General features: G+C 35.9%; 2 protein-coding genes and 2 long non-coding RNA genes across 6 annotated transcripts; 2 read left to right on the forward strand and 2 right to left on the reverse strand.

Moving 5' to 3' along the window:
• On the forward strand, nucleotides 1-4,066 carry LOC149892670 (uncharacterized). The gene is made up of 2 exons (XR_016450166.1): nucleotides 1-97; nucleotides 905-4,066. It is a non-coding gene; the product is annotated as an uncharacterized LOC149892670 (long non-coding RNA).
• Nucleotides 745-8,033, reverse strand: LOC149892671 (uncharacterized). Of its 3 annotated transcripts, none has more exons than XM_090080024.1 (5): nucleotides 7,958-8,033; nucleotides 1,886-4,705; nucleotides 1,587-1,652; nucleotides 1,271-1,327; nucleotides 745-1,112 (listed from the first exon to the last, which is right to left on the reverse strand). In XM_090080024.1, exons 2-5 carry the CDS (start codon nucleotides 4,674-4,676, stop codon nucleotides 793-795), a joined length of 3,234 nt encoding a protein of 1,077 aa, XP_089936150.1. In that variant the 5' UTR covers nucleotides 4,677-4,705; nucleotides 7,958-8,033; the 3' UTR covers nucleotides 745-792. The 3 variants fall into 3 exon arrangements, with proteins under 3 accessions (XP_089936150.1, XP_089936151.1, XP_089936149.1); XM_090080025.1 differs by having other exon boundaries at nucleotides 7,964-8,030; XM_090080023.1 differs by having other exon boundaries at nucleotides 1,886-8,030.
• Nucleotides 8,034-17,526: 9,493 nt separating this feature from the next.
• LOC149892672 (uncharacterized) lies at nucleotides 17,527-21,592 on the forward strand. Its single transcript, XR_016450164.1, has 2 exons — nucleotides 17,527-17,623; nucleotides 18,431-21,592. It is a non-coding gene; the product is annotated as an uncharacterized LOC149892672 (long non-coding RNA).
• On the reverse strand, nucleotides 18,271-25,551 carry LOC149892673 (uncharacterized). The gene is made up of 5 exons (XM_090080051.1): nucleotides 25,479-25,551; nucleotides 19,412-22,231; nucleotides 19,113-19,178; nucleotides 18,797-18,853; nucleotides 18,271-18,638 (listed from the first exon to the last, which is right to left on the reverse strand). The coding sequence occupies exons 2-5, from the start codon at nucleotides 22,200-22,202 to the stop codon at nucleotides 18,319-18,321; spliced, it is 3,234 nt and encodes a 1,077-aa protein (XP_089936177.1). The 5' UTR covers nucleotides 22,203-22,231; nucleotides 25,479-25,551; the 3' UTR covers nucleotides 18,271-18,318.
• Nucleotides 25,552-26,284: the final 733 nt, after the last annotated feature.

Consider the following 26,284-nt stretch of genomic DNA (forward strand, 5'->3'; position numbering starts at 1 on the left):
AGAGATAAATTAGAGAGCAAAAGTACATAAAAAGCCTCGCTACTTTGCAGAAGAAGAATTGGATGGCAAGATTCGTGTGCTTTCTCTTTCGTTTAAGGTACTTCTTGAATATTTTTTCAAAGAAAAGTTAGCGTAGTTTTCCCCTTTTAAGTTTAGCTTACGCAGCTTGACATCACAAAACGCAAAAACCAATAAGGCATGATAAAATACAAGATAAACGTAAAATAAAATAGAAGTGAAACAAAAGTTAGACTGCATAAAAACAAAAAAAAAAAAAAAAACATAATATACTTCTATGTATGTTTACATTGATCTAAACAAAATCCTTTGTGTAAAGATATGAAAAAATAGAGAGTAAGAGTTCATAAAAAAGCCTCGCTATTTTGCTGAAGAAGAAATGGATGTCTAGATCTTTTAAAATAAGGAACTTTTTGATTTCTTTTTCCGAAAAATGGTTGGAGCAGTTTTCCTTTTTTAAATTTCACTTATGCAGTTTAACATCACAGGAAATATTATTTTGCTTTTTAACAAACTCTTAAAAACATCAGAAGTAATTCTAAATGCAACTCTATTAAAAGTTTTCACAGAATAACAAAACGACTTCTTTTTTTTTTTTTTAAAGATAAAAAAAAGTTTGAACTATCTTTAAATAAGAAATGTGAGAACAGTTTAACAGAACTTCTTGTTTATTATGTCTTTAGCGAAACAGATAAAAATATTTGCAAAAGCATAGATAAAACAAACTACACAAAAGGCCCATCTTTATTGCCAAACTGAACAAACTTATCTAAACTACATAAATGGTTTCACGATATTGCCATATTGAACAAACTTTTCTAAACTACCCTCTTTTTGAATTTTTAGCTTCATGTTTTTAATTTTGTCTTTAATATGGCTTTGGTAGGAGTACTTTTGCAAGACATGAATGAGCTTGTCACTGCTATGATTTGCCAAGATGCCAAGGTAATCTTTGTACGAGCAACTTGAGCTTACATCTGTAAACACGTCTTGCAAGATGTATGCCAACACCAAAGCTGCACATCGTGGAAAACTTCTGGTGTTGAACCATTCGTTGTGGCCAGGGCAAGCATTCAGCTCTTCAACTATTTCATCTAAAATTTTACAAACTCAAGTCATAACACAAAGTGATTAAATCAAATATTCATTTGGTTCTGAAGTAAGACAAGATTTATTCTGTTTTTTTATTTATTTTTTTTTTGTTGACCTTATTGTTTGCACTGATAGCAATAACTGGTTTTTGAAAGATTACCTAAATGGCATTGGCTAACTTCTGCTTTGTTTTCCTTTGTTCTTGGCTGAGTTGATCCTGAAATAAAATAAAACCATGTTCATTTTTCTAATTCATAAAAACCATCAACAGTTTCTAAGTGTTAGAGATGATAACAAGCTGTGCATGATTTCTAACGGTGATGTTTCTAACTTCATCATTAGAAATCGGGTAGACACAACTTTCTAAAAGTGCACTTAGCAATGATGGCTAGTTTTTGTTAACAGTTAACCATCTGAAATTGTGCAAGAAGAGGTTTGTGTTTATATATCTTTGTATAAATTAGGTTTTACATTACCGATGAGTTCTTGAGTGAAAGATGGCATTTCCAACTTGATTTTTTTTCTTCTTGGATCTTTTACTTCTAAAACATAATCAGTTTTAGTATCATTCACTTGTATAAACATTTAAGCAATCACAGAATTAGTCCTGCAACAAATACATACACACTTCTGTGTTGTTTTTTTGTTTTGTTTTGTTTTTTTTACAGCTCTAACAATAACAATAGGGCAAGGAGTTGATTTGGGCATTTTCATTTTTTGAAAGCGTGTTGAGATTTGCATAAAAATCAAAAATCAAAAATCAAAAAGAATTTACCTCTGGATGTAGAGGCAAGACTTTGGCTAAATAGGCTACCAACAGATTGAACAGCATAAGGTGAGAGCTGCTTTGCAAGAACAGTACCAGCCTGTTGGACAGGAACAGCTGAAACTGGATCAGATGAAAGAAACAAACTGGGTTTGGCCAATGTTTGCTGAAAAGCAACAAGGCTAGGAGTCAGAGGAACAGAAAAGACCTCTTTTGAAGGACAGAAAGCGACTTGCTGAGAAGGAGAAGCAGAAACAGGTTTGGCAACCACTTGCTCATTAAAGTAAACTGGAGAAAGTTTTGCATGGTGTTCAATAAAATCCGGTTCATCAGGAAATAATGTTAATGCAAGAGGAGAACAAGCTGTGCCAACAGGAACAGCTAGAGTCTGATCTACATCCATACAAACAGCTTGTTCGTTAGGAACTAGTTGTGCAAGAGCAGGGGATAGTTCAAGAACTGGACCAGCGATTGTTTGTTCAGATGGAACAGACGAAACAGGAGTTGAGGTAGGTTCACACAAGAAATCTACGGCATGGTCGTTGCTATCCTCTAAAGGAACATTGTTTTCTACAGCTGGAGAAAACGGAACCACTGTGGTACAGCTGAAAGTAGCAGCACATTCTTCAGAGTCAGAACCGGAGTCTAAATCTTCCTCAAAGATGTCCTCAACCTCATGAAAACCGTACTCCTCTGCATTAGTTTGGAGCCAGTCCATCACATCCTTCTCCTTCTTTGGTGGTCTCTCAGACTTTTCAACAGTCAAAGACTCTATGACTCCGAAGGACTGTCCGATGCCCAGGGCAAAGCGCAACTCCTCTGCAGCGTTCCACTGGGACACATAAAAGCTATCCATTGTGTTCCTGCTGTGCTTCATGTAGAGTGTAGCAAACCGCTCGCGATCTTCTTTGCTGTTGTTGGCAAAGTAAGTGGCTATCGAACCGCGAATGCAAGTGGGAGTAAGACGCTTCATGGGAATGTTTACTTGGCTTTTTCTGAAGCAGGACGTCAGGCAAGAGGAGATAGCAGAGGAACCCATCTGGTAAACAGGCACTCTAGTTGCACCGAGTGTCACACATTCGTCTTTGTTGGGTCTCATCGATGGAAAAAGGGGCCTGTAGCAGTCGCTCAACTCCAAAACAGTCTTGGTGTCTGCAGCCATGTAGTGAGAGTCGTTGACAAGAAGGTCTCTGTATCTCAGCAAATAAATATCGATCAACACTTTCAAGTCGTTCGGCACTAGAATGTTTTTGGCTCCGTACTTGTATGCTGTTTTGTAGCGCTCTTGCACAATGCAATATCCACACTCACTCTTCTCAGCAGCCATGTAGTCTCTAATGTTTAAAAGAGCAATGTTAGATTTTCTTAAACTGTTAATTACAGTGACAGAGAGCAGAAGATGGTTTCGTAGAGACACAGCATTGTCTCTAGTCGGTGTAAGAGACGGCTTTCTAATCGATTCCACTAACTGTCTTACGTATGCAGACTTGCCATATTCGTTCAGCAAACTGACATTGATGATGTTGATGCATTTTTTGCTTTTCACAAGGCTCCTCCTCAAAGAACGAAAGGGCCTCAGCACTTTTTGTAACTCCTCCACCTTGCAGCGCAAACGTCGGATGGCCTCATGAGAAAGTCCGAAATAGACATTCCTGGCTTCACTGAAACGAAACAGGAGACAAAGGTAGACAAGGCGGTTGTACAACGTGTGACAAGACATGGCTTTTGTTTGGTCAAGTTCACTCAGCTTGGAATTGAGCTGAATGTTTTTAAAGTGCATGGAAAAGTATCTATCCTCCAAAACGTTGGAATTGGTGAGAGCGTTCGGGTGCAGCGTCAGCGTGCTGTCACAACATGTCAATATTTCAACAACTGCATTTTTGTAGATCTTTGCTTGTGACAAAGTGTTGTTGTTGGCTACCACAAGCCACTTTTCAAAATCTCTGAAGAGCTCATCTGCTGACTGGTAATAAAAGTGAAAAGCATCTTTGTCCAGCTGAAACAAGAGTCTCTTATCTTCTGTCAAGACGGAGGAGTTGGAAACCAAGTGCTTTAAGGAATTAAAATCAGAGTCTAGGACGGATTCGGTGTTCAGCTCTTTGTTTTCTACAGAGGTGCAGTGGTTTGCAGAAGGAGCCTCGGACGAACCAGCAACTGATGAGGGCAAGCTTAAAAGAGGATCAGAGGAAAGAACCGGAGAAGAAAAAGAGGAGGAAGGCCCAGGAGCAGAGGATGCAGAGCCTGATGCAGACGCTTGTTCAGCTACTGGCTTAATACCAAAGAAGGCAGGTCGAATAAATTGAGGGACATAGAGCTTGTCGTTGTCGTATCGCTTTGCCTCTGCAATCTTTTGTTTGATCGTCTTGGAATCGTAGAAATGAGTCTCTTTCAAGTGTATGTCCAGTCGGTCGTAATACTTCCAACATTGCAAACAGGGGTAAGGTTTTGGACAGCCGGACTTGCGTTCGAGACGAGCATGCTGAAACTTCCTGACCATTGCAGAGTAAAAGATGGAAGCTTCATCCAAAGTCCAAGAATGATCTTTTTTAGTCAAGTGTCTTTTAATGCTTGTGGAGGAATGTTTGCACAAAGGCATCGGACAGCTAACAGCGTACCTCTTCTTGGTACCATAGAAAGGTACAACCCTGTTTACGGAGCCACACGCTGCAACTAATGCGGCCCTGACTTTGTTTTTGAGCTTTAAGTCTCTCTGTTCTTGTGACTGCCTTCTTTTCTTTTTTTTCGCTTTAGAGTTCGGAGAAGGGGCAACAACAGTGTTGTTTTCTTGTGAAGAAGACATGTTCAGGTGTTTGTTTGCAACGGTTTATGCTAAAAAAAAGAAGACAGTTAGTGAGAGTGTTTTTCTTCTGCCTGCATCCTGGAATCCTGGAATGTTTACAACTGCAGGGAAGAGCTGTGTTTTTTCGAATCCTCTGCAAAAGAGAAAAAAGAAAGAAAAGAGAGCAACAAGAAGAAACAAAGTTTCCACTAGCAAATGAAAAAGAATGAGAGCAACTAGCATTACATGCATGGTGGCAGCAGTGATTGCTATTATGAGAAGGAGAATGAGAAAAAAAAAAAAAAAAAAGAAACAAATAAATAAAGAGATGGAGTTTGAGAGGATCTCGCAACCATATGACTCAAAGAAAGAAACTGTGTTGAAAAAAGGCAAGAGAGGGCAAATAGAACTTGCTAACAAGGACAAATGACAGACATAACTACAACAGTAACAACTCTCATTGCAAGCATAATAACAACAGCATCAGCATCACTGACTCAGAGAGTGTTGACATAACAAAAAAGAAAACAAAAGTACAAGCCAAGTGGGGGAACATTAACAAACACTCATTGCAACTATAACAACAACAACAACAACAGCAACAGCATCACTGACTCAGAGGGTATTGATAAAAAAAAACAAGCAAAACAAAAACAAACAAAAAAACAAATAAAAAAACAAAACAAGCAAATTGGGTGAACAGTAACAACTCTCATTGCAAGCATAATAACAACAACAGCATCAGCATCAGCATCACTGACTCAGAGAGTGTTGACAAAATAAAATAGACAATAAGCAAGCAAAGTGGGTGAACAGTAACAACTCTCACTGCAAGCATAATAACAACAACAGCATCAGCATCAGCATCACTGACTCAGAGAGTGTTGATAAAATAAAACAGATTATAAACAAACAAAGTGGGTGAACAGTAACAGCTCTCATTGAAAGCATAATAACAACAACAGCATCACTAACTCAGAGGATATATAAAAAAACAAACAAACAAACAAACAAAACAAAAACAAAAAAAAAACAAGCAAAGTGGCTGAACAGTAACAGCTATCATTGCAAGTAAAATAACAACAACAGCATCAGCAACATCATCACTGACTCAGAGAGTGGTGATAAAATAAAACAGATTAAAAAACAAGCAAAGTGGCTAAACAGTAACAACTATAAATACAAGTAAAATGACAAAAGCAGCAACAGCATCACTAACTCGCAGGGTGTTGATAAAAAAAAAAGCAACAAACAAATAAAGCAAGCAAAGTGGGTGAACATTAACACTCATTGCAACTATAATAACACCAACAGCAACAGCATCAGTGACTCAAAGGGTGTTGATAAACAAAAACAAAGGCACAAACAAAACAAGCAGAGTGGGTGAACATTAACAACACTTATTGCAAGCATAATAACAACAACAGCATCAGCATCACTGACTCAGAGAGTGTTGATAAAATAAAATAGATTATAAACATGCCAAGTTTGTGAACATTAACAAACACTCATTGCAACTATAACAACGACTACAGCAACAGCATCACTTACTCAGAGAGTGTTGAGAAAAAAAACAACAAAAAAAACAAAAACAAAACAAAACAGAAAACAGAAGTACAAGCCAAGGGGGGGAACATTAACAAACACTCATTGCAACTATAACAACAACAACAGCAACAGCATCACTTACTCAGAGGATATTGATAAAAAAAACAAACAAACAAACAAACAAAACAAGCAAAGTGGCTGAACAGTAACAGCTATCATTGCAAGTAAAATAACAACAACAGCATCAGCAACATCATCACTGACTCAGAGAGTGGTGATAAAATAAAACAGATTAAAAAACAAGCAAAGTGGCTGAACAGTAACAACTATAAATACAAGTAAAATGACAAAAGCAGCAACAGCATCACTAACTCGCAGGGTGTTGATAAAAAAAAAAAGCAACAAACAAACAAAGCAAGCAAAGTGGGTGAACATTAACACTCATTGCAACTATAATAACACCAACAGCAACAGCATCAGTGACTCAAAGGGTGTTGATAAACAAAAACAAAAGCACAAACAAAACAAGCAAAGTGGGTGAACATTAGCAACACTTATTGCAAGCACAATAACAACAACAGCATCAGCATCACTGACTCAGAGAGTGTTGATAAAACAAAATAGATTATAAACAAGCCAAGTTGGTGAACATTAACAAACACTCATTGCAACTGTAATAAGAACAACAGCAACAGCATCACTGACACAAAGGGTGTTGATAAACAAAAACAAAAACACAAGCAAAGTGGGTGAACATTAACAACACTCATTGCAACTATAACAACAACAACAGCAACAGCATCACTGGCTCAAAGGGTGTTGATAAAATAAAGAAATAAAAACAAAACAAGCAAAGTGGGTGAACAGTAACAACTCCCATTGCAAGCATAATAACGACAACAGCAACAGCAACACCATCACTGACTCAGAGAGTGTTGATAAAATAAAATAGATTATAAACAAGCCAAGTTGGTGAACATTAACAAACACTCATTGCAACTATAACAACGACTACAGCAACAGCATCACTTACTCAGAGAGTGTTGAGAAAAAAAAAACAAAAACAAAAAAAAAACAAAACAAAACAGAAAACAAAAGTACAAGCCAAGTGGGGGAACATTAACAAACACTCATTGCAACTGTAACAACAACAACAGCAACAGCATCACTTACTCAGAGAGTGTTTATAAATAAAACAAAAAACAAAAACAAGAAACAAAAATACAAGCCAAGTGGGTGATTACTAACAGCGCTAACAGCAGCAACAACAGTGTCTTTAGAAACAACAAACAAGTACAACAGCAACAACTGCTTTTACAGAGTATAACAATAACAACAACATGGCACTAACAACAACAAAAGGGTTGGAATAAAAACCTGTAGGCAAAAGGAGAGCTGCATTCAGACAAGATCGATTACAAAGAGGCTCTTCTTTAGGACAGAGGAGAAACTGCTTTTGAGGGACAGAGGGACTTTTGTTGTTGTGGTTGTTGTTGTTGTTGTGCAGAAACCAACAAACTTTTATTGAACCGAATATAACCGAATATAACCGAAAGTCTTGTTTGCTTCTGTTTTGTGCCATCAAGAAGGGAAAACAAAACATCACAAAACAAACGAAGCAAACGAAACAAACAAACAAACAAACGAACGAAACAAACAAACAAAAAAAAAAAAATTAAAAAAATTAACAAACAAACAAACAAACAAACAAGCAAACAAACAAAAACAAATAAGAAAAACAGAAAACGCAGTACCGAAACCTCGCCATTTTTTATCCTTCCTCAAGCTTTCTCTGGGCGCCAAAGACCGAGAAAGTTGAGCAAACGTGACGTTGAGGGGGGGGAGGGGGGTACTTAAGGACAGCAGACCGACCAATGGCACGCTTAGGAGAGACCCACGTGAATGCTACATTTTCTTTCTATGTACGCTGAATCCGCTCAAAGTCTGGAATTTCCAGCATTCACGTGTCATCACTCCAGCCACCAGATTGGCCCACACTTTGCACACTTTCAAGACTAGAAACTCACTTGTGCTCAATTTGAGCAAAAAAAAAAAAAAACTAAGTCTCGCATGGCGACAACTTTTCCAAAAGCAAACAAAGGCAAACGAAGGCAAACGAAGAAAAAACAAAAACAAATAAACAAAAACAAAACCGAATAGGGAGAGAGAGAGTGAGTCGACTCATTTCTTTCGACTGCCTTAAACGAGAAGTCTAAAACGTTTAAAAGTTGAAAACTAAGTTTTTTAAATGAACTGCACCGAAAAAACTTTACGACAGTTTAGCTGGTTAAAAACGCAGAGGAAAATATTTTATAAAATTTAAGCGTTCTAAAGATGTCCATTTTTGTTTTTGTTTTTTTTATTTTGGTTTGTTTCTGGCTTGTTTCTTTCTTTAAATTCTAGCGATCGAGCATATTTGAACGGTTTCATCAACCTGTCGGCGCACGTGCTCGAGAGCTAGAACTTTGATTGCTTTTGTTGTTGAGAATTGAGAATGTCCGAGCAGGTTTTTTTATCGATTTCATCGCTTGTGGCGAGGCAAAAATCAAAACGCTTTTTGGACGAAAGAAAAGAGATTAAAAGGAAAAAAGAGAAGAAAAAAAAAACAAAAAAATAGGTTATGTGTTATGAACATTTATTTTCTCACGCGATGACGTCTAGTTTTGTTAGAGTAATTAAAATATGGTATCAAGTTTGTAATTTCTATCTTATTTTTAGTTACGGATAATTGCCAATTATGTCACGTTTAGTATACACAACGCTGTTTTCTTAATAGCAATATGATACAAACAAGTTATAAAAAAAAAAGCGTTCGCTCGATCTTCCTTAGTCAGTTGAACAAAAAGAAATTTTCACAACATATGATTGATTTGGTTGTCCTAGCAAGCTGTTTTAGCAAACGACTAGAGGTTGCAACTGTTGTTCATTGAAAACGAAAAATCTAGCGTCAGCAAGAAATTTTTGAATACATAATGTACACAAAAGTGGCACTTACAAATGAAAATGTAAAAAAAAACTGTTTACCTTGATGCCAGACTCGCAGAGATGTTGTCGCTCGTTGCTATCGACTGCGAACAGCTTTGTTGTTTTTCGAAGTGCCTCTTCATTCTACTTATAGCCGAAGTTTTGGCTTCGAAAAAAAATACGAACGTCGTTAAGCTCAACGAGCTGCTTTAATTGTTGTTCGTGCGAAAACGAAATGCTTAAAACGGATAAAAGTGTTGGCGTAATTACACTTTTCGACCGCGATGCAGTTTGTCAACTCTAGCGTACTTTTTTGGCTCGTGGAGCAAAAGCCTCATGATAATAGCAAAGGCTTAAAATGTCTTAACATGTCAGCAAAGGCTTAATATGCTTAATAAACTGTGGTTAAGCTTTTGCGGTGCAGTTCATTTACAACTTAATTTGCAACTTGCTGGCACAAGCAAACGTTTATGACTTCTCGTTTAAGACAGTTGAGCGAAATCAGTCGACTCACTCATTCTCCCTTTTCTGTTTTGTTTTTGTTTTGTTTTTTTGTTTTTGTTTTTGTTTTTGTTTGTTTTTTTTTTTTCTTTGTTTGTCTTTTGTTTAAAATGTAAAAAACTCGAAAGGAAAGTTGTTGCTTTGTTTGCTTATTGAAAGTTTTCGCCAGTTGCAAGACTTAGTTTTGTTTTTGTTTACTTATTAAAATATCGAGGAAAATATTTGAGGACATCGCATTCTAATGGTGCCTTTATAACAACATCTAACGATTTAACGTTTAATGTTGTGCTCAAAAAAAAAATTCCTTTTATATCTCTCAATGGTCTCCAACGATAAAACTGCCGACCAATCGCAACGATTAAACAGCCAACCAATGGCAGCTCAATGGTCTCCAAACAAGAGACTGCCGACCAATGGCAGCTCAGTGGTTTGAGAAGTGAGATCATTCGATTTCCTTTTATTATCTCCAGTTTGAACTAGTGCTTGGCTTGTGGTGCAGAAACTAAAACTTCCCGTTTTTGTATTTTGTTTTGAATTTCTTTGCTTTGAGCTTTTTAATCGATCGATAGCTTTAGGAGAAAAGAAGAAACCCCTCTGACGAAGTCTTGGCTTTTTTAAAAACGCTCAAATTTTGGCAAACAAATCTCATACGAAACGCTACTTTGATGTCAAGCTTTCGTTACTCCCTACTCCCTTCTAGCGGAGGGCGGCAAAAAGGTGTTGCATCCTAGAGCTAAAAGTGAGGAGGGAAGCAAGTTTTTTTTTCGTTTTGTTTGCTTTTTTATGTTTTTTGTTTTTTTGAGGGGGGAGAGTTAGAGGGTAAGGGGGTTAGGATTAGAGGGGGTTGGGGTTACGGTTTGGAAACCTGGGGACGAGGATATCAAGCAGGAGTTTAGTGTTAAGGTTAAAGGGCCCACGAGGGGCGTCCTTCAATTGTAAAATGCCTTTAGACGCACGTGTCTAGTCGTCTCGTTGCATCGACCTAGAGGAGTTTTCTGATAGATCTTGCGCTTTGGGCTCAGTTAATCGGTCTGTATCCATTGTAAACACGGTGTCTGCCGTTAGAAAATCGTTAACCAGGCGTTTGTGAGCTTTAACAACCATCCCTTTGAGTTTAAAACGAACGTTTCTTCAAAAGCCACTCGAGATGGAGGTACTCACGGAGGTTTGTTACGGTAACAACCCTGTGGTTTGCCATCTTCTTTCTTTCCGCAGCGTCGCAAACGCATCGGCCGGTCTCTTAGGTGACGAAAAAACGTCTGATCTCTCGACTGGAATGCTTAACGTACTAAGATTAGTAGAGTTAGTACTAAGAGTTGCATCTGGCCGCCGTAATTTTCTTCGATGATGTCTTGAAAATTTCGTGACGTCGTTTTCAAACCTCTAGGGTCGATTTTAACCTTCGACCTTAAAGTCGATTTTAGCCTTCGGTGTGGCTCTGTACAACTTTTGCGGTGAAAAAGCTTGCGCGGAGTCTACAGTTGTATTTAGCCGACAGACGCTGGCAACGCAGAAACAGAATGACTCTTGGGCGGCGCAAACCGAGCGTTCAGCAAATTTCTAGCATTTTACGTCAAAGCGGACAATCTGCACGACAAATAAAGCTAACTTTCTCGTTGCAACAGTTAGTCACTGGATCGTTGGACGAGTGTGTACAGCTGTTTTGCGTCGAAAGCCGACCGGTGGTCGGATGCGACTCTTCTTTTCATTCGAAAATCAGAACCTGGCCATCAGTCGTGTATCACCATCGAATGCTTAATGTAGTGATTTCTCGAAACGACAAAAGCTTGTAAAACAAACAGCTTCGCTGTACTGTTGCCTAATATGTTAACGGATGGCCAGGAACAACCTTGGTCTGTAATGAATGAGTTCGTTTTTCCATTCGAGGCACTAATTACTGCAGTTTTAAAAGTCACCTAAAGTATAAGCTCATTCTCCATTCAAGAAAAACAAGCATCAGAGTTTCGGAAAGTTTGCATGCACGACACCACCATCGATGATACTTAAACAAACAGAAAATGAATTGCAAAACAGAACCACTGAATTGCAAAACATAACAACGGACAGCTTGTAAAATGCATGGTGATGAGCTTCTTCAATCCAATCAAGGAACCAAGCATCACAGTTTCGGCAATGGTGCATGTGCAAATCAGCAAACTGTGATACTTAATCAAACAACTTCACTGTTTTGCTTAGTTTAAGAACGGATGGCTAAGAACAACCTCGTTAGTGAGTATGAAGTCATCTCTTCATTCCAGGAATTAATAATAATCAGAGTTTTAGAAGTCTCTTACGTGCGATACTACTATCAACGGTACTTAATCAAACAGCCTCTCAGAATGGCCTAGTTTGAGAACGGAAGGCTAGGAACAACCTTAGTAGTGAGTCATCAGTTCAACTTTTCATTCAAGGAATTAAGCATCTAAAATCTGAAAAATAAAAAGAAGAGCTCTTTGTTAGAAGTTCTTATTTTTATTTTTCCTCAACTTCTATTTCTTTTCTTTTTTTACTTTTTTTTTTTTAATGATAGTTTTTCTTTTTTTTTATCTATTTTGTTCGTTTAAATTAATACAACAGGCGTTTTAGGTCGTTTCTGTAACATTATTTAACACTTTAAATTGTAATAAATATTTGAACAGAAGAAAATCCCTTTCGTAACGTTAAAATGTCATAAGAACATTTCATCTTTACCAAATACGCTTGTAAAAATAGTTTCACTTTTAAAGTTTGTTGTATATGTCTTTTAATTTAGTGAATCGCAATTTGGATTTTCTTAGGCGCACATCTACTTTAGTTGCTTTTTCTTAAAGAAAGGTCACCAGAGTTTTCTTACACAGCCCCTGCAGCATAATCTTTAACAAAATACTCTTTTGAAAAGTTTTACATTGAAATAAACAAAAGCCATTTGCGTAAGTAGAGATAACTTAGAGAATAAAAAGTGCATAAACGCCTCGCTACTTTGATGAAGAAGAAACGGATGACTAAATGCAACTTTTTAATTTCGTGTGCTATCTCTTTCGATTAAGGTACTTTTTGAATATTTTTTCAAAGAAATGTTAGCGTAGTTTTCCTTTTTTAAATTTAAATCATGTTTAAAGGTAGTTTTTGAATGTTTTTTCAAAGAAATGTTAGCGTAGTTTTCATCTATTAAATTTAAATCATGTTTAAAGGTAGTTTTTGAATGTTTTTTCAAAGAAATGTTAGCGTAGTTTTCATCTATTAAATCTAAATCATGTTTAAAGGTAGTTTTCGAATATTTTTTCAAAGAATTGTTAGCGTAGTTTTCCTCTTTTAGATCTAGCTTATGTTTAAGGTAGTTTTTGAGTATTTTTTCAAAGAAAAGTTAGCGTAGTTTTCCTCTTTTAGATCTAGCTTATGTTTAAGGTAGTTTTTGAGTATTTTTTCAAAGAAAAGTTAGCGTAGTTTTCCTCTTTTAGATCTAGCTTATGTTTAAGGTAGTTTTTAAATATTTTTTTAAAGAAAAGTTAGCATAGTTTTCCTCTTTTGGATATAGCTTATGTTTAAGGTAGTTTTTAAATATTTTTTTTAAAGAAAAGTTAGCGTAGTTTTCCTCCTTTAGATCTAGCTTATAATTCAGGTAGTTTTTGAATATTTTTTCAAATAAAAATTAGCAAAGTATAGTTTATTTAGCATGACATCACAAAATACTAAACTCAAAAAGGCAAGATAAAGTATAAGATAAACGTAAAATAAGATATAGATGAAACAAATGTTAGGCTGCATAAAATCAAAAACTGCATTGCCTATCATAAACACAAATGTCTAGTGAGAGCTTTTAAAGGTCGTTCTTTTCGTCTTTTAATTTGGTGAATCGCGATTTGAATTTTCTAAGGCGCACATGTCTTTCAGTTGCTTTTTTCTTAAGGAAAGGTCGCCAGAGTTTTTTTACGCAGCTCCTGCAGCATAATCTTTAACAAAATACTCTTTTGTATATCATTACATAGAAATAAACAAAAACCATATGCGTAAACAGAGATAAATTAGAACGCAAAAGTGCATAAAAAGCCTCGCTACTTTGCTATAGAAGAAGTGGATGACTAGATACAACTTTGTAAATTCGTGCACTACCTCAATGGATTAAGGTATTTTTCGAAAGTTTTTTAAAAGCATAAATAGCGTAGTCTTCCTCTTTTAAATCTAGCTTATGTCTAAGGCAGTTTTTGAATAGATTTTCAAAGAAAGGTTAGCGTACTTTTCCACTTTTAAGTTTAGCTTATGTAGCTTGACAAAACAACACACAAAAAGACAAGATAAAGTATCAGATAAACGTAAAATAAAATATAAATGAAACTAAAGTTAGGCTGCATAAAAAACAAACAACTTAATAATCTACTAGACATGTTTAAGTTGAATTAAGTAAAGTCCTTTGCGCAAATTTGGGTAAATAAGAGAGTAAAAATCCATAAAAAGAAGAAGTGGATGAGTAGATACAATTTTTTAAATTTGTGTGCTATCTCTATTGAATAAGGTAGTTTTCGAGAGTTTTTTCAAAGCAAAATTAGCGTAGTGTTCCTCTTTTAAATCTAGATTATCTCAAAAATAGATTTCGAATAGTTTTTCAAAGAAAGGTTAGCGCAGCTTTCCTCTTTTAACATTAGCTTATGTAGCTTGACATCACAGAACACAAAAAGATAAAATAAAATATAAGACAAACGTAAAATGAAAAATAGATGTAGCTAAAGTTAGGCAGCATAAAAAACCAACAACATAATAATCTACTAGGCATGTTTAAATTGAATTAAATAAAATCCTTTGCGCAAAAATAGGTATGTTAGAGAGTAAAAGCGCATAGAAAGCCTCGCTACTTTGCTGTGAAAGAAGTGGATGACTAGATACAACTTTTTAAAATCCTGTGCTATCTCTATCGATTAAGGTAGTTTTCGAAAGATTTTTCAAAGCAAAAATAGCGTAGTCTTTCTCTTTTAAATCTAGATTATGTCTAAGGTAGTTTTTGAACAGCTTTTCAAAGAAAGGTTAGCGTAGCTTTCCTCTTTTAAGTTTAGCTTATGTAGCTTGACATCACAAAACACAAAATTCAAAAAGACAAAATAAAATATAAGATAAACGTAAAATAAAATATAGATGAAGCTAAAGTTAGACTGCATAAAAAAACAACAACGTAATAACCTACTAGAATCTAATAAAACCCTATGCACAAATGTAGGTATGTTAGAGAGTAAAAGTGCATAAAAAGCCTCGCTACTTTGTTTAAGGTAGTTTTTGAATAGTTTTTCAAAGAAAGCTTAGCGTAGTTTTCCTCTTTAAAGTTTGGCTTATGTAGCTTGACATCACAAAACACAAAACACTAAAAGGAAAGGTAATATAAAAGTTAATCGTAAAATAAAATGTAGGTGAAATAAATGTTAGGCTGCATAAAAGAAAAAAAAAATCGTAACATAATAATCTTCTATATATGTTTGGATTGAATTAAATGAATTCCTTTGCGTAAATATAAGCAAACTAGTGAGAAAAAGTGCATAAAGAGCCTCGCTACTTTGCTGCAGAAGTAGTGGATGACTATATGCAATTTTTTAAAATCGTGTGCTATCTCTATCGATTAAGGTAGTTTTCGAAAGTTTTTTCAAAGTAAAAATAGTGTAGTTTTCCTCTTTTAAATCTAGCTTTTGTCTAGGGTAGTTTATGAATAGATTTTCAAAGAAAGGTTAGCGTAGCATTCCACTTTTAAGTTTAGCTTAAGTTGCTTGGCATCACAAAACTCAAAACTCAAAAAGAAAAGATAAAATATATGATAAACCTAAAACATAATATAGATGAAACTAAAGTTAGGCTGCATAAAAAACCAACAACATAATAATCTACTAGGCATGTTTAAATTGAATTAAATAAAATCCTTTGCGCAAATGTAGGTATGTTAGAGAGTAAAAGTGCATGAAAAGCCTCGCTACTTTGTTAAAGGTAGTTTTTGAATAGTTTTTCAAAGCAAGTTTAGCGTAGTTTTCCTCTTTTATGTTTAGACTATGTAGCTTGACATCACAGAACACAAAGCTCAAAAAGGCAAGATAAAATATAAGTTAATCGTAAAATATAGATGTAACAAAGTTTAGACTGCATAAAAAACCAACAACATAATAATCTACTAGGCATGTTTAAGTTGAATTAAATAATGTCCTTTGCGCAAATATAGGAAAGTTAGAGTAAAAATCCATAAAAAGCCTCGATACTTTGCTGAAGAAGAAGATGACTATATGCAACTTTTTAAAATTGTGAGCTATCTATATCGATTTAGGTCCTTTTTGAGTACTTTTTCAAAGAAAAGTTAGCGCAGTTTTCCCCTTTTAAGATTAGATTATGAAGCTTGACATAACAAAACACAAAACTAACAAAGGCAAGATAAAATATAAGGTAAACGCAATATAATGTATAGATGAAACTAAAGTTAGGCTGCATAAAACAAACGGGTAACAATACTCTTCTATGTATGTTTACATTGAGTTAAATAAAATCCTTTGCGCAAATATAGGTATGTTAGAGAATAAAAGTGCATAAAAAGCCTCAGTACTTTGCTGTAGAAGAAGTGGATGAGTAGATACAATTTTTTAAATTTGTGTGCTATCTCTATCGAATAAGTTAGTTTTCGAGAGTTTTTTCAAAGCAAAATTAGCGTAGTGTTCCTCTTTTAAATCTAGATTATCTCAAAAATAGATTTCGAATAGTTTTTCAAAGAAAGGTTAGCGCAGCTTTCCTCTTTTAACATTAGCTTATGTAGCTTGACATCACAGAACACAAAAAGATAAAATAAAATATAAGACAAACGTAAAATGAAAAATAGATGTAGCTAAAGTTAGGCTGCATAAAAAACCAACAACATAATAATCTACTAGGCATGTTTAAATTGAATTAAATAAAATCCTTTGCGCAAAAATAGGTATGTTAGAGAGTAAAAGCGCATAAAAAGCCTCGCTACTTTGTTAAAGGTAGTTTTTGAATAGTTTTTCAAAGACAGGTTAGCGTAAATTTCCTCTTTAAAGTTTAGCTTATGTAGCTTGACATCACAAAATATAAAACTCAAAAAGACAAGATAAAATATAAGATAAACGCAAAATAAAATATAGATGAAACTAAAGTTAGGCTGCATACAAAACCAACAACATAATATTCTACTAGTTATGTTTAAATTGAATTAAATAAAATCCTTTACGCAAATATAGGTAAGTTAGAGAGTAAAAGTGCATAAAAAGCTTTACTTTGCTGAAGAAGAAGATGAATAGATGCAACTTTTTAAATTCGTGAGCTATCTCTATCGGTGTAAGGTAGTTTTTGAACAATTTTTCAAAGAAAAGTTAGCCTAGTTTTCTTCTTTTAAGTTTAAATTATGTAGCTTGACATCACAAAATACAAAACTCAAAAAGACAAGATAAAATATAAGATAAACGCAAAATAAAATATAGATGAAACTAAAGTTAGGCTGCATACAAAACCAACAACATAATATTCTACTAGAAAAGTTAGCCTAGTTTCCTTCTTTTAAGTTTAGATTATGTAGCTTGACATCACAAAACACAAAAAGGCAAGATAAAATACAAGGTAAACGTAAAATAAAATAGAAGTCAAACAAAAGTTAGGTTGCATAAATACAAAAACTGCATTGCCAAAAATAGAATTTGTTGTCTAGAAAGACCTTTTAAACTTTGTTTCTTTCGTTTTTTGACTTAGTGAATCGCGATCTGGTTTTTCTTAGGCGCGCTTGTTTCTTAGTTGTTTTTTTTGTAAAGAAACTTTATTCAGACGTTTTTTTTTACGCAACTCCTTTAACATTATTTTTAACAAAGTATTCTTTTATACGTGTTTACATTGAAATAAAACCCTTTGCGTAAATAGAGATAAATTAGAGAGCAAAAGTACATAAAAAGCCTCGCTACTTTGCAGAAGAAGAATTGGATGGCAAGATTCGTGTGCTTTCTCTTTCGTTTAAGGTACTTCTTGAATATTTTTTCAAAGAAAAGTTAGCGTAGTTTTCCCCTTTTAAGTTTAGCTTACGCAGCTTGACATCACAAAACGCAAAAACCAATAAGGCATGATAAAATACAAGATAAACGTAAAATAAAATAGAAGTGAAACAAAAGTTAGACTGCATAAAAACAAAAAAAAAAAAAAAAACATAATATACTTCTATGTATGTTTACATTGATCTAAACAAAATCCTTTGTGTAAAGATATGAAAAAATAGAGAGTAAGAGTTCATAAAAAAGCCTCGCTATTTTGCTGAAGAAGAAATGGATGTCTAGATCTTTTAAAATAAGGAACTTTTTGATTTCTTTTTCCGAAAAATGGTTGGAGCAGTTTTCCTTTTTTAAATTTCACTTATGCAGTTTAACATCACAGGAAATATTATTTTGCTTTTTAACAAACTCTTAAAAACATCAGAAGTAATTCTAAATGCAACTCTATTAAAAGTTTTCACAGAATAACAAAACGACTTCTTTTTTTTTTTTTTAAAGATAAAAAAAAGTTTGAACTATCTTTAAATAAGAAATGTGAGAACAGTTTAACAGAACTTCTTGTTTATTATGTCTTTAGCGAAACAGATAAAAATATTTGCAAAAGCATAGATAAAACAAACTACACAAAAGGCCCATCTTTATTGCCAAACTGAACAAACTTATCTAAACTACATAAATGGTTTCACGATATTGCCATATTGAACAAACTTTTCTAAACTACCCTCTTTTTGAATTTTTAGCTTCATGTTTTTAATTTTGTCTTTAATATGGCTTTGGTAGGAGTACTTTTGCAAGACATGAATGAGCTTGTCACTGCTATGATTTGCCAAGATGCCAAGGTAATCTTTGTACGAGCAACTTGAGCTTACATCTGTAAACACGTCTTGCAAGATGTATGCCAACACCAAAGCTGCACATCGTGGAAAACTTCTGGTGTTGAACCATTCGTTGTGGCCAGGGCAAGCATTCAGCTCTTCAACTATTTCATCTAAAATTTTACAAACTCAAGTCATAACACAAAGTGATTAAATCAAATATTCATTTGGTTCTGAAGTAAGACAAGATTTATTCTGTTTTTTTATTTATTTTTTTTTTGTTGACCTTATTGTTTGCACTGATAGCAATAACTGGTTTTTGAAAGATTACCTAAATGGCATTGGCTAACTTCTGCTTTGTTTTCCTTTGTTCTTGGCTGAGTTGATCCTGAAATAAAATAAAACCATGTTCATTTTTCTAATTCATAAAAACCATCAACAGTTTCTAAGTGTTAGAGATGATAACAAGCTGTGCATGATTTCTAACGGTGATGTTTCTAACTTCATCATTAGAAATCGGGTAGACACAACTTTCTAAAAGTGCACTTAGCAATGATGGCTAGTTTTTGTTAACAGTTAACCATCTGAAATTGTGCAAGAAGAGGTTTGTGTTTATATATCTTTGTATAAATTAGGTTTTACATTACCGATGAGTTCTTGAGTGAAAGATGGCATTTCCAACTTGATTTTTTTTCTTCTTGGATCTTTTACTTCTAAAACATAATCAGTTTTAGTATCATTCACTTGTATAAACATTTAAGCAATCACAGAATTAGTCCTGCAACAAATACATACACACTTCTGTGTTGTTTTTTTGTTTTGTTTTGTTTTTTTTACAGCTCTAACAATAACAATAGGGCAAGGAGTTGATTTGGGCATTTTCATTTTTTGAAAGCGTGTTGAGATTTGCATAAAAATCAAAAATCAAAAATCAAAAAGAATTTACCTCTGGATGTAGAGGCAAGACTTTGGCTAAATAGGCTACCAACAGATTGAACAGCATAAGGTGAGAGCTGCTTTGCAAGAACAGTACCAGCCTGTTGGACAGGAACAGCTGAAACTGGATCAGATGAAAGAAACAAACTGGGTTTGGCCAATGTTTGCTGAAAAGCAACAAGGCTAGGAGTCAGAGGAACAGAAAAGACCTCTTTTGAAGGACAGAAAGCGACTTGCTGAGAAGGAGAAGCAGAAACAGGTTTGGCAACCACTTGCTCATTAAAGTAAACTGGAGAAAGTTTTGCATGGTGTTCAATAAAATCCGGTTCATCAGGAAATAATGTTAATGCAAGAGGAGAACAAGCTGTGCCAACAGGAACAGCTAGAGTCTGATCTACATCCATACAAACAGCTTGTTCGTTAGGAACTAGTTGTGCAAGAGCAGGGGATAGTTCAAGAACTGGACCAGCGATTGTTTGTTCAGATGGAACAGACGAAACAGGAGTTGAGGTAGGTTCACACAAGAAATCTACGGCATGGTCGTTGCTATCCTCTAAAGGAACATTGTTTTCTACAGCTGGAGAAAACGGAACCACTGTGGTACAGCTGAAAGTAGCAGCACATTCTTCAGAGTCAGAACCGGAGTCTAAATCTTCCTCAAAGATGTCCTCAACCTCATGAAAACCGTACTCCTCTGCATTAGTTTGGAGCCAGTCCATCACATCCTTCTCCTTCTTTGGTGGTCTCTCAGACTTTTCAACAGTCAAAGACTCTATGACTCCGAAGGACTGTCCGATGCCCAGGGCAAAGCGCAACTCCTCTGCAGCGTTCCACTGGGACACATAAAAGCTATCCATTGTGTTCCTGCTGTGCTTCATGTAGAGTGTAGCAAACCGCTCGCGATCTTCTTTGCTGTTGTTGGCAAAGTAAGTGGCTATCGAACCGCGAATGCAAGTGGGAGTAAGACGCTTCATGGGAATGTTTACTTGGCTTTTTCTGAAGCAGGACGTCAGGCAAGAGGAGATAGCAGAGGAACCCATCTGGTAAACAGGCACTCTAGTTGCACCGAGTGTCACACATTCGTCTTTGTTGGGTCTCATCGATGGAAAAAGGGGCCTGTAGCAGTCGCTCAACTCCAAAACAGTCTTGGTGTCTGCAGCCATGTAGTGAGAGTCGTTGACAAGAAGGTCTCTGTATCTCAGCAAATAAATATCGATCAACACTTTCAAGTCGTTCGGCACTAGAATGTTTTTGGCTCCGTACTTGTATGCTGTTTTGTAGCGCTCTTGCACAATGCAATATCCACACTCACTCTTCTCAGCAGCCATGTAGTCTCTAATGTTTAAAAGAGCAATGTTAGATTTTCTTAAACTGTTAATTACAGTGACAGAGAGCAGAAGATGGTTTCGTAGAGACACAGCATTGTCTCTAGTCGGTGTAAGAGACGGCTTTCTAATCGATTCCACTAACTGTCTTACGTATGCAGACTTGCCATATTCGTTCAGCAAACTGACATTGATGATGTTGATGCATTTTTTGCTTTTCACAAGGCTCCTCCTCAAAGAACGAAAGGGCCTCAGCACTTTTTGTAACTCCTCCACCTTGCAGCGCAAACGTCGGATGGCCTCATGAGAAAGTCCGAAATAGACATTCCTGGCTTCACTGAAACGAAACAGGAGACAAAGGTAGACAAGGCGGTTGTACAACGTGTGACAAGACATGGCTTTTGTTTGGTCAAGTTCACTCAGCTTGGAATTGAGCTGAATGTTTTTAAAGTGCATGGAAAAGTATCTATCCTCCAAAACGTTGGAATTGGTGAGAGCGTTCGGGTGCAGCGTCAGCGTGCTGTCACAACATGTCAATATTTCAACAACTGCATTTTTGTAGATCTTTGCTTGTGACAAAGTGTTGTTGTTGGCTACCACAAGCCACTTTTCAAAATCTCTGAAGAGCTCATCTGCTGACTGGTAATAAAAGTGAAAAGCATCTTTGTCCAGCTGAAACAAGAGTCTCTTATCTTCTGTCAAGACGGAGGAGTTGGAAACCAAGTGCTTTAAGGAATTAAAATCAGAGTCTAGGACGGATTCGGTGTTCAGCTCTTTGTTTTCTACAGAGGTGCAGTGGTTTGCAGAAGGAGCCTCGGACGAACCAGCAACTGATGAGGGCAAGCTTAAAAGAGGATCAGAGGAAAGAACCGGAGAAGAAAAAGAGGAGGAAGGCCCAGGAGCAGAGGATGCAGAGCCTGATGCAGACGCTTGTTCAGCTACTGGCTTAATACCAAAGAAGGCAGGTCGAATAAATTGAGGGACATAGAGCTTGTCGTTGTCGTATCGCTTTGCCTCTGCAATCTTTTGTTTGATCGTCTTGGAATCGTAGAAATGAGTCTCTTTCAAGTGTATGTCCAGTCGGTCGTAATACTTCCAACATTGCAAACAGGGGTAAGGTTTTGGACAGCCGGACTTGCGTTCGAGACGAGCATGCTGAAACTTCCTGACCATTGCAGAGTAAAAGATGGAAGCTTCATCCAAAGTCCAAGAATGATCTTTTTTAGTCAAGTGTCTTTTAATGCTTGTGGAGGAATGTTTGCACAAAGGCATCGGACAGCTAACAGCGTACCTCTTCTTGGTACCATAGAAAGGTACAACCCTGTTTACGGAGCCACACGCTGCAACTAATGCGGCCCTGACTTTGTTTTTGAGCTTTAAGTCTCTCTGTTCTTGTGACTGCCTTCTTTTCTTTTTTTTCGCTTTAGAGTTCGGAGAAGGGGCAACAACAGTGTTGTTTTCTTGTGAAGAAGACATGTTCAGGTGTTTGTTTGCAACGGTTTATGCTAAAAAAAAGAAGACAGTTAGTGAGAGTGTTTTTCTTCTGCCTGCATCCTGGAATCCTGGAATGTTTACAACTGCAGGGAAGAGCTGTGTTTTTTCGAATCCTCTGCAAAAGAGAAAAAAGAAAGAAAAGAGAGCAACAAGAAGAAACAAAGTTTCCACTAGCAAATGAAAAAGAATGAGAGCAACTAGCATTACATGCATGGTGGCAGCAGTGATTGCTATTATGAGAAGGAGAATGAGAAAAAAAAAAAAAAAAAAGAAACAAATAAATAAAGAGATGGAGTTTGAGAGGATCTCGCAACCATATGACTCAAAGAAAGAAACTGTGTTGAAAAAAGGCAAGAGAGGGCAAATAGAACTTGCTAACAAGGACAAATGACAGACATAACTACAACAGTAACAACTCTCATTGCAAGCATAATAACAACAGCATCAGCATCACTGACTCAGAGAGTGTTGACATAACAAAAAAGAAAACAAAAGTACAAGCCAAGTGGGGGAACATTAACAAACACTCATTGCAACTATAACAACAACAACAACAACAGCAACAGCATCACTGACTCAGAGGGTATTGATAAAAAAAAACAAGCAAAACAAAAACAAACAAAAAAACAAATAAAAAAACAAAACAAGCAAATTGGGTGAACAGTAACAACTCTCATTGCAAGCATAATAACAACAACAGCATCAGCATCAGCATCACTGACTCAGAGAGTGTTGACAAAATAAAATAGACAATAAGCAAGCAAAGTGGGTGAACAGTAACAACTCTCACTGCAAGCATAATAACAACAACAGCATCAGCATCAGCATCACTGACTCAGAGAGTGTTGATAAAATAAAACAGATTATAAACAAACAAAGTGGGTGAACAGTAACAGCTCTCATTGAAAGCATAATAACAACAACAGCATCACTAACTCAGAGGATATATAAAAAAACAAACAAACAAACAAACAAAACAAAAACAAAAAAAAAACAAGCAAAGTGGCTGAACAGTAACAGCTATCATTGCAAGTAAAATAACAACAACAGCATCAGCAACATCATCACTGACTCAGAGAGTGGTGATAAAATAAAACAGATTAAAAAACAAGCAAAGTGGCTAAACAGTAACAACTATAAATACAAGTAAAATGACAAAAGCAGCAACAGCATCACTAACTCGCAGGGTGTTGATAAAAAAAAAAGCAACAAACAAATAAAGCAAGCAAAGTGGGTGAACATTAACACTCATTGCAACTATAATAACACCAACAGCAACAGCATCAGTGACTCAAAGGGTGTTGATAAACAAAAACAAAGGCACAAACAAAACAAGCAGAGTGGGTGAACATTAACAACACTTATTGCAAGCATAATAACAACAACAGCATCAGCATCACTGACTCAGAGAGTGTTGATAAAATAAAATAGATTATAAACATGCCAAGTTTGTGAACATTAACAAACACTCATTGCAACTATAACAACGACTACAGCAACAGCATCACTTACTCAGAGAGTGTTGAGAAAAAAAACAACAAAAAAAACAAAAACAAAACAAAACAGAAAACAGAAGTACAAGCCAAGGGGGGGAACATTAACAAACACTCATTGCAACTATAACAACAACAACAGCAACAGCATCACTTACTCAGAGGATATTGATAAAAAAAACAAACAAACAAACAAACAAAACAAGCAAAGTGGCTGAACAGTAACAGCTATCATTGCAAGTAAAATAACAACAACAGCATCAGCAACATCATCACTGACTCAGAGAGTGGTGATAAAATAAAACAGATTAAAAAACAAGCAAAGTGGCTGAACAGTAACAACTATAAATACAAGTAAAATGACAAAAGCAGCAACAGCATCACTAACTCGCAGGGTGTTGATAAAAAAAAAAAGCAACAAACAAACAAAGCAAGCAAAGTGGGTGAACATTAACACTCATTGCAACTATAATAACACCAACAGCAACAGCATCAGTGACTCAAAGGGTGTTGATAAACAAAAACAAAAGCACAAACAAAACAAGCAAAGTGGGTGAACATTAGCAACACTTATTGCAAGCACAATAACAACAACAGCATCAGCATCACTGACTCAGAGAGTGTTGATAAAACAAAATAGATTATAAACAAGCCAAGTTGGTGAACATTAACAAACACTCATTGCAACTGTAATAAGAACAACAGCAACAGCATCACTGACACAAAGGGTGTTGATAAACAAAAACAAAAACACAAGCAAAGTGGGTGAACATTAACAACACTCATTGCAACTATAACAACAACAACAGCAACAGCATCACTGGCTCAAAGGGTGTTGATAAAATAAAGAAATAAAAACAAAACAAGCAAAGTGGGTGAACAGTAACAACTCCCATTGCAAGCATAATAACGACAACAGCAACAGCAACACCATCACTGACTCAGAGAGTGTTGATAAAATAAAATAGATTATAAACAAGCCAAGTTGGTGAACATTAACAAACATCATTGCAACTATAACAACGACTACAGCAACAGCATCACTTACTCAGAGAGTGTTGAGAAAAAAAAAACAAAAACAAAAAAAAAACAAAACAAAACAGAAAACAAAAGTACAAGCCAAGTGGGGGAACAACAAACACTCATTGCAACTGTAACAACAACAACAGCAACAGCATCACTTACTCAGAGAGTGTTTATAAATAAAACAAAAAACAAAAACAAGAAACAAAAATACAAGCCAAGTGGGTGATTACTAACAGCGCTAACAGCAGCAACAACAGTGTCTTTAGAAACAACAAACAAGTACAACAGCAACAACTGCTTTTACAGAGTATAACAATAACAACAACATGGCACTAACAACAACAAAAGGGTTGGAATAAAAACCTGTAGGCAAAAGGAGAGCTGCATTCAGACAAGATCGATTACAAAGAGGCTCTTCTTTAGGACAGAGGAGAAACTGCTTTTGAGGACAGAGGGAGACTTTTGTTGTGTGGTTGTTGTTGTTGTTGTGCAGAAACCAACAAACTTTTTATGAACCGAATATAACCGAATATAACCGAAAGTCTTGTTTGCTTCTGTTTTGTGCCATCAAGAAGGGAAAACAAAACATCACAAAACAAACGAAGCAAACGAAACAAACAAACAAACAAACGAACGAAACAAACAAACAAAAAAAAAAAAATTAAAAAAATTAACAAACAACAAACAAACAAACAAGCAAACAAACAAAAACAAATAAGAAAAACAGAAAACGCAGTACCGAAACCTCGCCATTTTTTATCCTTCCTCAAGCTTTCTCTGGGCGCCAAAGACCGAGAAAGTTGAGCAAACGTGACGTTGAGGGGGGGGAGGGGGGTACTTAAGGACAGCAGACCGACCAATGGCACGCTTAGGAGGACCCACGTGAATGCTACATTTTCTTTCTATGTACGCTGAATCCGCTCAAAGTCTGGAATTTCCAGCATTCACGTGTCATCACTCCAGCCACCAGATTGGCCCACACTTTGCACCACTTTCAAGACTAGAACTCACTTGTGCTCAATTTGAGCAAAAAAAAAAAAAAACTAAGTCTCGCATGGCGACAACTTTTCCAAAGCAAACAAAGGCAAACGAAGGCAAACGAAGAAAAAACAAAAACAAATAAACAAAAACAAAACCGAATAGGGAGAGAGAGAGTGAGTCGACTCATTTCTTTCGACTGCCTTAAACGAGAAGTCTAAAACGTTTAAAAAGTTGAAAACTAAGTTTTTTAAATGAACTGCACCGAAAAAACTTTACGACAGTTTAGCTGGTTAAAAACGCAGAGGAAAAATATTTTATAAAATTTAAGCGTTCTAAAGATGTCCATTTTTGTTTTTTGTTTTTTTTATTTTGGTTTGTTTCTGGCTTGTTTCTTTCTTTAAATTCTAGCGATCGAGCATATTTGAACGGTTTCATCAACCTGTCGGCGCACGTGCTCGAGAGCTAGAACTTTGATTGCTTTTTGTTGTTGAGAATTGAGAATGTCCGAGCAGGTTTTTTTATCGATTTCATCGCTTGTGGCGAGGCAAAAATCAAAACGCTTTT

The sequence above is a fragment of the Hydra viridissima genome, unplaced genomic scaffold (assembly GCF_058129835.1).
Source record: "Hydra viridissima isolate aposymbiotic clone 2 unplaced genomic scaffold, HvirCarnegie_v1 scaffold_2, whole genome shotgun sequence".
Taxonomy (NCBI): domain Eukaryota; kingdom Metazoa; phylum Cnidaria; class Hydrozoa; order Anthoathecata; family Hydridae; genus Hydra; species Hydra viridissima.

Coding starts and splice junctions, on each gene's coding strand:
- LOC149892673 (XM_090080051.1), bottom strand. CDS start 22,202: ATGTCTTCTTCACAAGAAAACAACACTGTTGTTGCCCCTTCTCCGAAC. Junction 19,179..19,411: donor TCTTGCCTCTACATCCAGAG/GTAAATTCTTTT, acceptor ATTATGTTTTAG/AAGTAAAAGATCCAAGAAGA. Junction 18,639..18,796: donor AGTTAGCCAATGCCATTTAG/GTAATCTTTCAA, acceptor GTAAAATTTTAG/ATGAAATAGTTGAAGAGCTG.
- LOC149892671 (XM_090080024.1), bottom strand. CDS start 4,676: ATGTCTTCTTCACAAGAAAACAACACTGTTGTTGCCCCTTCTCCGAAC. Junction 1,328..1,586: donor TTTCACTCAAGAACTCATCG/GTAATGTAAAAC, acceptor ATTTTATTTCAG/GATCAACTCAGCCAAGAACA. Junction 1,113..1,270: donor AGTTAGCCAATGCCATTTAG/GTAATCTTTCAA, acceptor GTAAAATTTTAG/ATGAAATAGTTGAAGAGCTG.